At 44.8% G+C, this 11,878-nt stretch overlaps 1 protein-coding gene across 4 annotated transcripts in view; it reads left to right on the top strand.

The window, feature by feature from the left end:
- prkcz (protein kinase C, zeta) overlaps window positions 1–11,878 on the top strand; it is a 100,004-nt gene that overhangs the window by 80,503 nt on the left and 7,623 nt on the right. For 3 of the 4 annotated variants that reach the window (XM_084917630.1, XM_084917631.1, XM_084917632.1), the window contains 2 exons: window positions 1,833–1,922; window positions 7,390–7,505. In XM_084917630.1, coding sequence (XP_084773756.1) covers window positions 1,833–1,922; window positions 7,390–7,505 — 206 coding nt within the window. Of the gene's footprint in view, window positions 1–1,832; window positions 1,923–7,123; window positions 7,277–7,389; window positions 7,506–11,878 lie in introns of all 4 variants that reach the window. The other variant, XM_084917633.1, reaches the window with a different exon arrangement.

Here is an 11,878-nt window from a genome sequence, read left to right as displayed (position 1 = left end):
GATAAGCAGCACTTTCTCACATGTAACACTGACAGGAACTAGTCCACCTCAGACCCACTCTGATGAGGGAAACTTCCAGCATGATTTCATTTAGAGAGCTGCCTCCACAGAAGCGGCACACACGATAACAGTGAAAGCACCAAAATACAAGCTGAACTATTCACACGACGTCTTTGGACCAGGCTGCTGCTGCTGCTGCTGCTTAAAGGCAGGCACCTCTGTCAGGCCAAGAAAACTTTAGTCCATGTGTGAAACTGAATGTAGTGACTTAATTTCACATGCTTTTTAAGAACAGCATCATGTCTGTGCACTAAGTACAAGGCTAAAGCCAGGAGTGAAAGCAGGCACACCACAGACCCAGTGGCAGTCTGGCCTGAGGCTGACACATAGTGACAGACAGTCACGCTCACATTCACACCTGCAGGCAATTTAGAATCTCCCATTAACCTTTTCCTTTTAGCCAGAGCACCCAGCAGCAGCACGTGCAACCTCCACGCAGGAAAGAAGGCCTCGGATAAAACCACAGCTGTTTCAGCACAGCTTTACCTTATTTAATAAGTTAGGATGGGGTTAGCTTACCATAACTGCAGCAGGGTCTTATATATTAACATGGATACAGGAATTTGTCTGTTTTTTAAAGAAGTGATATTTAAAATGATTGTGTTAGCAGAGTGTGCTAGTTCACAATGGAAAATTCAATTCAGTTTTATTTATACAGCATCAAATTGCAACAACAGTTGCCGTACTTTATATTGTAAGGTAGAACCTACAATAATACATACAGAGAAAAACTCAACAATCACATGACCCCCTAAGAGCAAGCACTTTGGTGACAGTGGGAAGGAAAAACTCCCTTTTAACAGGAAGAAACCTCCGGCAGAACCAGGCTCAGGGAGGGGCGGGGCCATCTGCTGCGATTGGTTGGAGTGAGAGAAGGAAGACAGGATAAAGGCATGCTGTGGAAGAGAGACAGATTAATAACAAGCATGATTCAGTCCACGGTAAACTGGTCAAGCATAACCCTGGATGACCATGCTTTATAAATGCAGACCATTCATCATCTACTCTGTATAAGAGCTCATCTGAGAGCCATGTTGTTACTCAGTTTATTTTTGACATATTTGACCATCTTTGATAAAAGCTAATTCTCTTGTGACCAGAGTCAGGGGTGTACACACCAATCAGCTGAAGAACCAGGTGCTCTACTGCAAACGTCCAGATGACATCCCTACTCAGCACTTATTGTTTGAACCTGAGATGCTTTGGTTGCAGTGATGAAGAATAGCAGAAATAAATGTGTTGTAAGCACATGAAACTTTCATTTGGTACAAGCAGCACTGTGGACTACAAGTAAGAGTTGATGACTGTAGTTTTCCCCCTTTGCTGTGATTGGATAGCTGGATAAAAAGTGTCCGTGATGGATGCATCACTTTACTGTGGGATATTTAGACAACAAGAAAAACCACGTGCACAGGAGACAAAGGCAAAGGTGTCTTTGGTTAAAGACCAGGTTACAGAACAACAACCGTTACTGCATTTGAGCTTGTGGTTTAATTTTTCCACGTCCTGTTTAAACCTCTGTATGTCACCTGCATGATTGTTGTGATGAGCAGAGCACAGGGAGGCTGTGCCACATGTACACATACCTTTGTAGTACTTAATGAAATTCTTGTTGTTGTCCTCAAGAGAGTCATTTCATGTATAGTTCAACATTTGAATGATAATAAAATATAATAATTGGTCTTTTTCATCACGCTCCTGGCAGTTCTTATAGTATGTGTACTACAGCAGCTTCTGTTGATGTTCCTGACCAGCTGTTTTGGCTCCAACAGGATCCCAAGGAGCGGCTGGGTTGTCAGGTCCAGACAGGCTTCACAGACATCAAGTCCCACACGTTTTTCCGCAGTATAGACTGGGAACAGGTAAGAACTGAAGTCTGAGTGAAAATGCATCGTTGTGTATTAAAGTTATTTCATCTTAAACACAACATACACACTGCAGTCTCACTATGATTTCCAAATACATGGGCTTGGAAAGGAGCAGTAAGGGAACAAATCTACTCGGTTACTGCAGTCTTCTATTAAATCACCTGCTACGGCTATCATCAGCATTTTTAACTGATTTTACATAAAGTCATTGTATGGAGCTCTTGGACAACTGCTGGTAAAGATGTTTTTACTGGTTTGCAGCTTGTCTCACTCTCTGCCTTTGGTTTCAGATCAGTTCCTGAGATGGTTAAGAAAACAGTTTTCTCAAGATCAATATAATCAATACTGTTCTTTCATCTCAGAGCTGTAATGTGAAATGTTATATAAAAGTACTACAGTCACCCAGCCACATGGAGGTGACAAGCCAGTGTACTCCGAGTGCCAAGGTCTGATGATATGGGACCGTGAAGAATGAGATTCCTGTACCGGATCATTTGGGATCCAAGTTAACAACAACTGTGTGTGGTGCTGGGAGAAGCATGGACGTGAGGATAGGGACTGTGTCACACAGACAGGACCATGACTTGTTGAGTGTTGTTAGTGTTTGTGCACAAGCTCAGCGTCAGAAGAGAAAGAGGAATACTGGGGTGGATGAAACGGTGGAGAGAGGTGATTTAAGCAACTAACTATAAGCACTATATAAAACTGACTTGAATTGATTGGAGCAGACTTCAGTGGACACCCCCAACCAATCACAGCAGATGGCCCCGCCCCTCCCTGAGCCTGATTCTGCCGGAGGTTTCTTCCTGTTAAAAGGGAGTTTTTCCTTCCCACTGTCGCCAAAGTGCTTGCTCATAGGGGGTCATATGATTGTTGGGTTTTTCTCTGTATGTGTTATTGTACGATCTACTGTACAATATAAAGCGCCTTGAGGCGACTGTTGTTGTGATTTGGTGCTGTGTAAATAAAATAGAATAGAATTACATGTATGTGAAGGAAACAGAGGTGATGAGGAGGTTTCTGCTTGTGATAGTAGACAAAAAGGACAGAAACAGCTGCAGTAAACACACATTTGAAGAAGAAGGAGAACAATAAATGACTTATAAGGGTGGAGGAAGGTGCACACAGGTAGACTGTATCTTATGTTGAAAGTGCATTAAGAAAGAGATGTGAGACTGCAAGGAGCAAATCTTCTTATGCAGCAGTGAACAGTCTGTAGGATGAAACCAAGAAGAGGAATAACAAGTGAAGATAAAGCCAATGATTAAATGATGGAAGCTGAAGAAGGAAAACTGGAGACAGGCTCAGAGTGGTAAGAAAATATTGCCTGATGACTGGGAAAGTATATTTGAAATGGTTAGGAAAACTGCTAAGGTGTTTGGTGTATGTGGAGGAAAGAGGACAAGCAGAAGGAAGTATAAGTATTCAAAGGACGAGGTTAGCAAAGGAAAAGTGGAAAAGTCAGGAAGATCAAAATAAACAAGAGACCAGGCAAACAGCAAACAGCTGGCAAAAGAAAAAAGACTTACAGACAGGAGACAGTGGACAGTACCATACCACAGCACTTTATCCAGCACTTATAAAAACAAAGCCAATGAATGGAGACAGGTGGTTGGTCCAGGTGAAGCACCTGTGGAGAAAGAGCATGACAGGATTGTTTAACATAAGCCTGCAGTCAGAGGAGGCTCGAGCAGTCAAGGAGCGAGTGGTGGTTCTGATCAACAAGGATGATGTGCAGAGTCATACCATGAAGGTGTGGGGAAAGAGCTGTTTCAGCGAGCTTAGGAAGAGAGGTGATGGCTGTGTGCTGACAAACAGAACTACACATGTAATGTCTGCAGATTTCTTCACAGCTATGTTTCCCCGTCCCCCCACCTCCGTCTCAGACCCACGCTTCCTCTTCTCCACTGTTCTCAGGAGGGTAATTACACTTTTCTGTTGTCTTAATTTGAGGTTTAACAAACATCTACTATGAAAATGGTGATTTCAGGGAGTGTCCACGCGGGGCTCGAGATAGGAATGGTGTTGCACAATAACTGGGATTCAAATAGAAGCATTCTGTTTGTGGCTGCTCTCATAACTCTGATGAAAATTACATGTGTGCACTTTATACATACTATTAGAAGACATGATACCTGGAATAGTGAGACGTGAACTACCCCGGAGGCCCGATGTCGGAGGCCCGATGTCGGAGGCCCGATGTCGGAGGCCCTTACTATGCAGACTGGAGGCTGACGGTTTTCAGCTGTTTCATTGGATGATACATGATACACGTGGATGCTGAGGATAGTCTCCAAACAGCAAACACAGCTGTGTTGTCAGTTTCACGATGGTGCATATGGAAAAGTTGATCTCTAAGTAAAACATTAAAAAAACTATGTATCAGGATATGTTTTAAACTTTTTAAAGTCTTAGTGTGTCTGTGTGCACACCAAGGACACAGTGGGTGATGTGTGGAAGCAGAGCTCCTGAGCCGAGTCCACACAGAGCAGAGGGACAGCGAGCTGAGTGAGCTGGAGAGGTAACACTCTCTGCCCTCAGACCTGTCTCAGGACCTGACAGGCGTGGTGTACCACCACTGTGTTACCACATATTAATATTCATCACATGTTTCCTGAGGGAAGTTTTCTCTCTGTAACACGTCCGTTCTCCACAGTTCTTTTATTTTAGTCCAAGGCCAAGTGTGAAGTTAGAAGTAGTGAGCAGCAAAGGCTGACACGAGACCCAGGTAGGTGCCCAGCTACTGCTGTCACAGCTCCTCCCACATTTCAAAGGTTCGATGAAACACAGAGGGTCTCACAGCCGTGGGGTCCCTTTGTCTCCAGCTGTGGACCAACAATGCAGGACGTTTCTTTGTGGGACGTTCACTGATAAAAAACAAACCAACAGTAAATGAATGGTGACTGGCCTCCCTGATGTTGTCCTTCTTGTTTTGGAGAATGATGGAGAGGCTGAGAGCAGCACTCAGACAGCGAGCGTGGCACACCGTCATTTTACACGTGTGAGAGAGACATGTGTGACAGCTCGTCACTGACACTAACGCCTGCACACACACACACACACACACACACACACACACACACACACACACACACACACACACACGGTCAGTGTTATGATCTCAGGCACCTGCACAGCCCTGACGTTCACTGACCTCTTTTATCTTCCACTGTGGTCTCAGGGACACTTTTCCCACACTTCAACATGTGTGTAGTACTAATATTTCAGATCCTGCCTCTGTGTGTGTGTGTGTGTGTGTGTGTGTGTGTGTGTGTGTGTGTGTGTGTGTGTGTGTGTGTGTGGGCTCACTCCAGGCTTTCACTTCATTACCAACACACAGTGATTAAGCCTGCCCAGCAACACATCAGAAAGAGTGGGGAAAGTAGGAGGAGAGAGGAGAGCAGTGTAACAAGATAAAAGAATGGAGAATGAGTAAGAAAGATAGAGGCAAGAGGAGAAAGATGGAGACAGGATGTGAGGGGGTGAAACTGACAGAGTGTGTAGGTAGGCGCCGAAAACCTGAAAAAGAAATGAACAAATAGAGAGTGTGTGTGTGTGTGTGTGTGTGTGTGTGTGTGTTTGGGAGAATGTGGGCAAATTTGATGGATAGAAAAACATACAAAGTGAGTTATTTGGTGTTTATCTGTTTGAAGCTGAAAACACTTTGAACCAATAACATTAGAGAAGTGCATCAACTACTAAAACAAACACACACACACACACACACACACACACACACACACACACACACACACACACACACACACACACACACACAGTAATCACAGCTAAGCACCACAGCTGGCTGGTTCCCAGGATTGACCCACCCTGTGATCAGGGCCAGGTTTTTGTGAGTCCAGGTCCTGAATGTAAGGCCTACAGACAGCTGCCTGTCACATCTGTAATGTCTGTAATGTTCTTCATCTGTAATGTTTTTCACACCACCTGGTGTGGAGAACATGCCCTCCACAGAGTTCCTATGATGGGAAACTGTTTGTTTGGCTCCTGTATCAGGTCATAAAGATGGTTTTTAATGCAGTAGAGGTGATAATAGACTCATTCTTGGAGAGGAGCTGCAGTTTCCTGCAGGCTTTTGGAAGTCTGGATTTCACATGGTGTCAAATGTTAAACATCGAGATTCTCTTGTAGGTACATAACACCAGACACATTGTGTAAAAGTCTTGGATGATTCAGCCTTTACAAGGAGCATCATCATCATTCAGACTCCTCCCACCAACACTAAGCCCGAACCATCTGAACAGTGGTAAGGCTCAATCAGCCGTCCTCGAACAGTCCACCTGCTCAGAGTTTTTCAACCACACCAACACAATTGACGCTCATCACCCTTCCTACACACCACATTTAGCTTCTGTGATTCTCTGTTTTAAATGAAATCCCAGTTGAAAGATCACCATTTTGACTCAGTGGAGGAGAACCAGTATGTGTCACCGATGACACACAGTGGATAAAATGGAAATGTCTCCAGCAGCAGTGTCTCAGAACACAGATGCTGTGGGTTGTGCGTCCCCACTGATCCAGTGTAGACATTAAAATACTTTAAAATAAGAATACAACTTTTTTGGCAGAATAGCTGGAGCCCATGTTCACTGTGTGAAGCATGAGGCTGGGCACACACCTTGATCTATGACATCACGTAATATGGTCATTGTTTAATGTTCAACTATAAGAAAATGGTACCCGTGGTCTGGCACAGCCTCCAAATCCCAGATGGTCACATCTATTTTAGGGCTTCTTTTCACCCAGCTTTCTAAAGAGAAAACAGTGAAACGCAGCATGACGAGCGAAGCTGGGTACCTGTGGTTTTTCTGTGCCCGTCTGACTTCATTGTGTTCTTAGAAAATGTCCTCAGCGCACATTTGAACAGGATGAGGGACGAATGTGAAACCATGGAAACAAATCAGACAAAAACTCTGGCTGAATCACTCAGGCATAATTATTCTACTGCCTCAACCTTCTTCGTTCTGTTGTTTGGCTTCATCGCCACGCAGAAATACAGCAACACGAGCCCAAGCTTCACTGTTTCACATCTGGCCAAATGTTGGTGCAGATGTGTTAGAATATGTTTGTGCTTTCACGTTACCTATTCAGTGACATCAGGCTATCACACACTGATGATGGATGTCAAATATGTGCCATTAAGTCCTTTGTCTTTTTGGTGATTTTGATTCACACAGAATCACTCACTGGGTTTTGCTCTTTGCCTCGCCCCCTCCCTCCCTGCCTCCCCGGGACCAAGTGGACATGTCAGACCCTACCAGGGGCTGTTTCTCTGGATAACACAGCTCCCAGGATCAGAGGGGACACATAAACTCCTCCACTGTGGAAATGTGGGGGTGTCTACACTTGTGAAAATGTGCCTTTTTTATTTGACTTCATGGCTCCACTCTCAGTGAGTAAAAGCAACTGTTATATGTAATACACTCTGTTTGTTTTCACTCAGCTGGAGAAGAAAGAAGTGACGCCGCCCTTCAAACCTCAAATCTCTGATGAGTACGGCCTAGAAAACTTTGACACGCAGTTTACTAATGAACCAGTGCAGCTAACACCAGACGATGAGTAAGTACTGCTTTTCATCTCAAACACGGCCTTCATTAAAGTCAAGCTTATGTGAATAAAGTTTCATGTGTGGAACTGCACGTCTGTCTTAACGTAAGCATGACTGTTGTTTTGTCAGTACATGATGATAACTCTTTACTGTGATCAGTTACTGCCATCATCAAGCACTCAGAAGAACTGTATGGAGGGTTCTCACAGATAACTCCATATTTTTGTTCTTGGACTCCCTTAGAGTAGCTTTGCATTATTCCCAGTTCAGAATAAGTCTTTGTAGGAGCATTCAGCGCTGTGTGCAGCAGTGAAAACATAATAATATCACAGCTTAAACACAGGTTGTCCTGTGTCTTTGTGGATCATACCATATGATAGAGGGAGTAACATATGGTTCAAGGTGGGGGTGGGATTACATCGGGGTCGGCTCTGAGCTCCTCTAGTTTGCAGCAGTGATAGACAGCTAGTGAGGTCACAACTATCCATAGACACTGATGTTCCCAAAGGACAGTGGGATCTGCCAGAGCAGGGAGCAGGATCAATCCGATTCAATTCAGTTTTATTTATACAGCGCCAAATCACAACAACAGTCGCTTCAAGGTGCTTTATGTTGTACAGTAGACCCTACAATAATACATCAGTCATATGAGCAAACACTTTGGTGACAGTGGGAAGGCAGCTCTTTATGTCTTTAAGACATTCCTGCAGTTTAACTAATTGGTGTGTGTTATCTGGCTTCATAGATAGATAGAGCTGGGTGTCATCAGCATAGCAGTGAAAATTTATGCTATGTCTTCTAATGATACTGCCTAGGGAAGCATGTATAATGTAAACAGAATTGGTCCTAGCACTGAACCCTGTGGAACACCATAATTAACCTCAGTGTGTGAAGAGGACTCTCCATTTACATGCACAAATTGGAGTCTATTATGATACAAACCACTGCAGGGCAGTACCTGTAATACCTACAGCGTGCTCTAATCGCTCTAATACAGGTGGATGAGACCGTTGAGAGGTGGAGGTAAGATCTGGAGAGAGAGGAATGAAAATCAGCAGAATATGACAGAATAATGAGTGTGAATGAGACAGAGGCACGGGCAGCTGCAAGGAGCAGAGAAGAGTTTAAATGCCTGTAGTCAACCATCCAACAACAGACAGAAGAAGAGCGTGCAGGCAGAGTGGAGTAGGTGCAGATGAGTATCATGGGTGATTTGTGAAAGCAAATATTCAGAAGATGGTAATGAGCTGGAGGTGGGAGAGATTCACTGGGATTGACCAGGATGGACAGGATTAGAAATGAGTAGATCAGGTCAACTGAAAGGAAGAGGAAAGATGTAAGTCCCAGGACTGCTGCTCCTGTGTTTCTCATACAGATGTGCAGCAGCCACTATAGAGGTGTTCAGTGGAGACAACAGTCCATCCTGTCCTGGTCACACAGAGCCTAAAAACAGAGCTCACTCTGTAATGTCACACAAACACTGGGTGGACCATCTTCCCAGCAGACTCCTGCATCCAATAAAGAATGCCCCCATGTAAGTTTCCAATGTTGGGGGCTTGTTTTGATTAATGCAAACATGCAGCTCCAGGATCTGAGTGGAGCCCTTGTTTAAGGCTGAACTTTGAAGAAAAAAGGCTTAAAGATATTACACAACCACGGACACACTGAAGGAACACATCATCCTGTTTTCCTCTCTGTGTCACTAAATAGATTCCATAAGGCTTTGGCAGCAGATCTATCCCAGCCAATGTTAGAAAACATCATGTTGGTTTGATTCTCGATGCTCCAAAACTTGAATTTCCCCTTCTGAGGATTTATGGAGCTTGTGATCATGATGGCAGGAACACAATGCCGTTGTGGAACGGTTCACATAAGTCCGAGTTGATAATACAGACAGAGGTGTTACTGTCTGGCTGTGACAGTTACATGGTGGACATTAGAGAGCTACTGTGTGGTAAACACTGCTGGGCTCTGACTGAAGGCTCTTACAGGATGGAGTAAGATGTTTGTGCAGCAACAAAAAGCCGAGGTCACCAAAACCAAAATATGACACTGCAGTATTAAACAAAGTGTCACTGCGGAGTAGGAAACCCTGTCAGCACGTGTGATCGAGCCACACTTCAGTGGCCTTGGTGACTTATTTCGTGCGTCGGTGTACACTGTGAACTGTTTTCCTGGAGCATGTGCACTGGTAGCATTGTTTCCCTCCTAACAGCACTGCTCTTCATTACTGTTTCCCTCCCTGTTTCCTGTTGGCATCTGTCTTTGTTTTATGTGAATAACATAATGACTATCTGCACTTTCTGAGCTTTATAAGCCTGCTGTTACTCAGCACAACTGTTGCTCAGGAGCAGAAGCCGAACCGATAATTAAATCCATTAGGCACCTTTAAATAATGGGATCCCTGCTAGCATGACGACAGACTAAGAAGCCTTCTAAAATAATTGGATCTGGCACACTGCTGGACTGTGTAATTTTTGTTTGCATGGACATTCAATTTTTAATTCAATTTTATTTACACAGCACCAAATCACAACAGTTGCTTCAAGGAGCTTTATATTGTACAGTAGACCCTACAATACTACATACAGAGAAAACCCAACAATGACCCCCTATGAGCAAGCACTTTGGCGACAGTAGGAAGGAAAAACTCCCTTTTAACAGGAAGAAACCTCCGGCAGAACCAGGCTCAGGGAGGGGCGGGGCCATCTGCTGCGACCAGTTAGGGTGAGAGAAGGAAAACAGGATAAAGACATGCTGTGGAAGAGAGACAGAGATTAATAACAGATATGATTCAATGCAGAGAGGTCTGTTAACACATAGTGAGTGAAGAAGAAACACCCAATGCATCATGGGAATCCCCGGCAGCCTACATCTATTGCAGCATAACTAAAGGAGGATTCAGGGTCACCTGGTCCAGCCCTAACTATATGCTTTAGCAAAAAGGAAAGTTTGAAGCCTAGTCTTAAAAGTAGAGATAGTGTCTGTCTCCTGAATCCAAACTGGAAGCTGGTTCCACAGAAGAGGGGCCTGAAAACTGAAGGACATGTGGGTGTTGGGGGCGTGCTACACACAGCTGGTCTTGTTTGGGCTGTTTTTGGTCTTTCAGAGTGAAGTTGTAACATGCGTTAAACCGTGTTTAAGAACAATGCGTGCCCACTGCAGCACCACATAGCTCATGGTCCCTCCATATTTCATATACAGTTTATGTGGAATTCAGCAGAATTTTACAAAGTATGGCTGAAAAACCTCTAGATTGTGTAACTCCTGGAGCTGTCCGCCTGCCGGGGGCCTGTCTGTCATGGCTCGTGATCATCTGTACCTCCGCAGTGTCTTGACTTGGAATTCACTCCAAAATAAATGACGCCCTTCGTGCTGTCACTAATTGGTATTATCACTGCAGAGCTGTTGACTGTGCTGCACTTGGCGGCCTTATTACATGCCCGTCATGATCTGCACCCACGGCAGATGTCTTTGGGAAGCATCCAGTTTGAAGTTTGTGCTGTTCAGCAGATATCGATGTTCAAAACCAGCCTTGGAGTGGCTGAGCCTCGCAGCTCATTAAGGGGCTGCAGCGAGATGTCTCTGAAGTTCATCCCAGCTCGTTTGTGTCAGACTTTGATGACGGGAGTCTGCGACTAACTCTTGGGAAGACGATCGTAGAAGAGGTCCAAATGGTGCAGTGGTGAGAAGAGGGAGATGAGTGGGAGAACGGGGTGGGGAGCACGTGACTAGTTCAGCAGCAGAGATAGCAAGTTGGCATCAAAAACTGCAGCACGTCAAAAGAAGATGCACGGTTCCTCCCTGTGTCTCGCACTTTATCTCCCCACCCCCTCCTCTTCCCTGTTACCAAGGAGAGGGGCTGACGTTGCCCACTCTCGCTAGGAGGGGGTGATGCAAAAGCTCTCCAGTCTCCCCTCTCTCCCACTCATGATGGCTTTGGCACAAGAAGAAAGAGAAGTGAAAGCCATGAAAGGAGAGAGAAGGGTAAACCCTCCATGTTAGAGATTTACATTGCGACATTAAAAGCCAGGATGGCTGGGGGCCCTCGGCAGCGTGTGAGAGGAGTGCAGGAGAGGCTTTCTGTGCCAGCTCCCTATCTTAGAAAATGGCCAAGCTCTGCCTGTGCTTAGGCAACGAGGCCTTTGTCTTCACTAGCCTTGATCCTTAGTGATGGATTTCAAGGGCCTGAATATATAGCAGCTAGGACTATAGTACTGCTTTAGTGTGGCACGTCCTCACAGAGCCGATGACGTGTTTGCAGCAGCTCACTTTTTTCGTTAAATCCTTTTTTCCCGTTCTTGGATGAACAGATCTTTCCAGACTTGTGCAGTCATACTCTTCACTACGTTACTTTGCATTCACTGATGCTGCATGTCTGTCT

This window comes from Perissodus microlepis, chromosome 20 (assembly GCF_051167445.1).
Source record: "Perissodus microlepis isolate ML-2025 ecotype Zambia chromosome 20, ASM5116744v1, whole genome shotgun sequence".
NCBI lineage: Eukaryota > Metazoa > Chordata > Actinopteri > Cichliformes > Cichlidae > Perissodus > Perissodus microlepis.
Note: the sequence above shows the minus strand (reverse complement) of the source record. Positions and strands in the feature narration are given on the sequence as shown.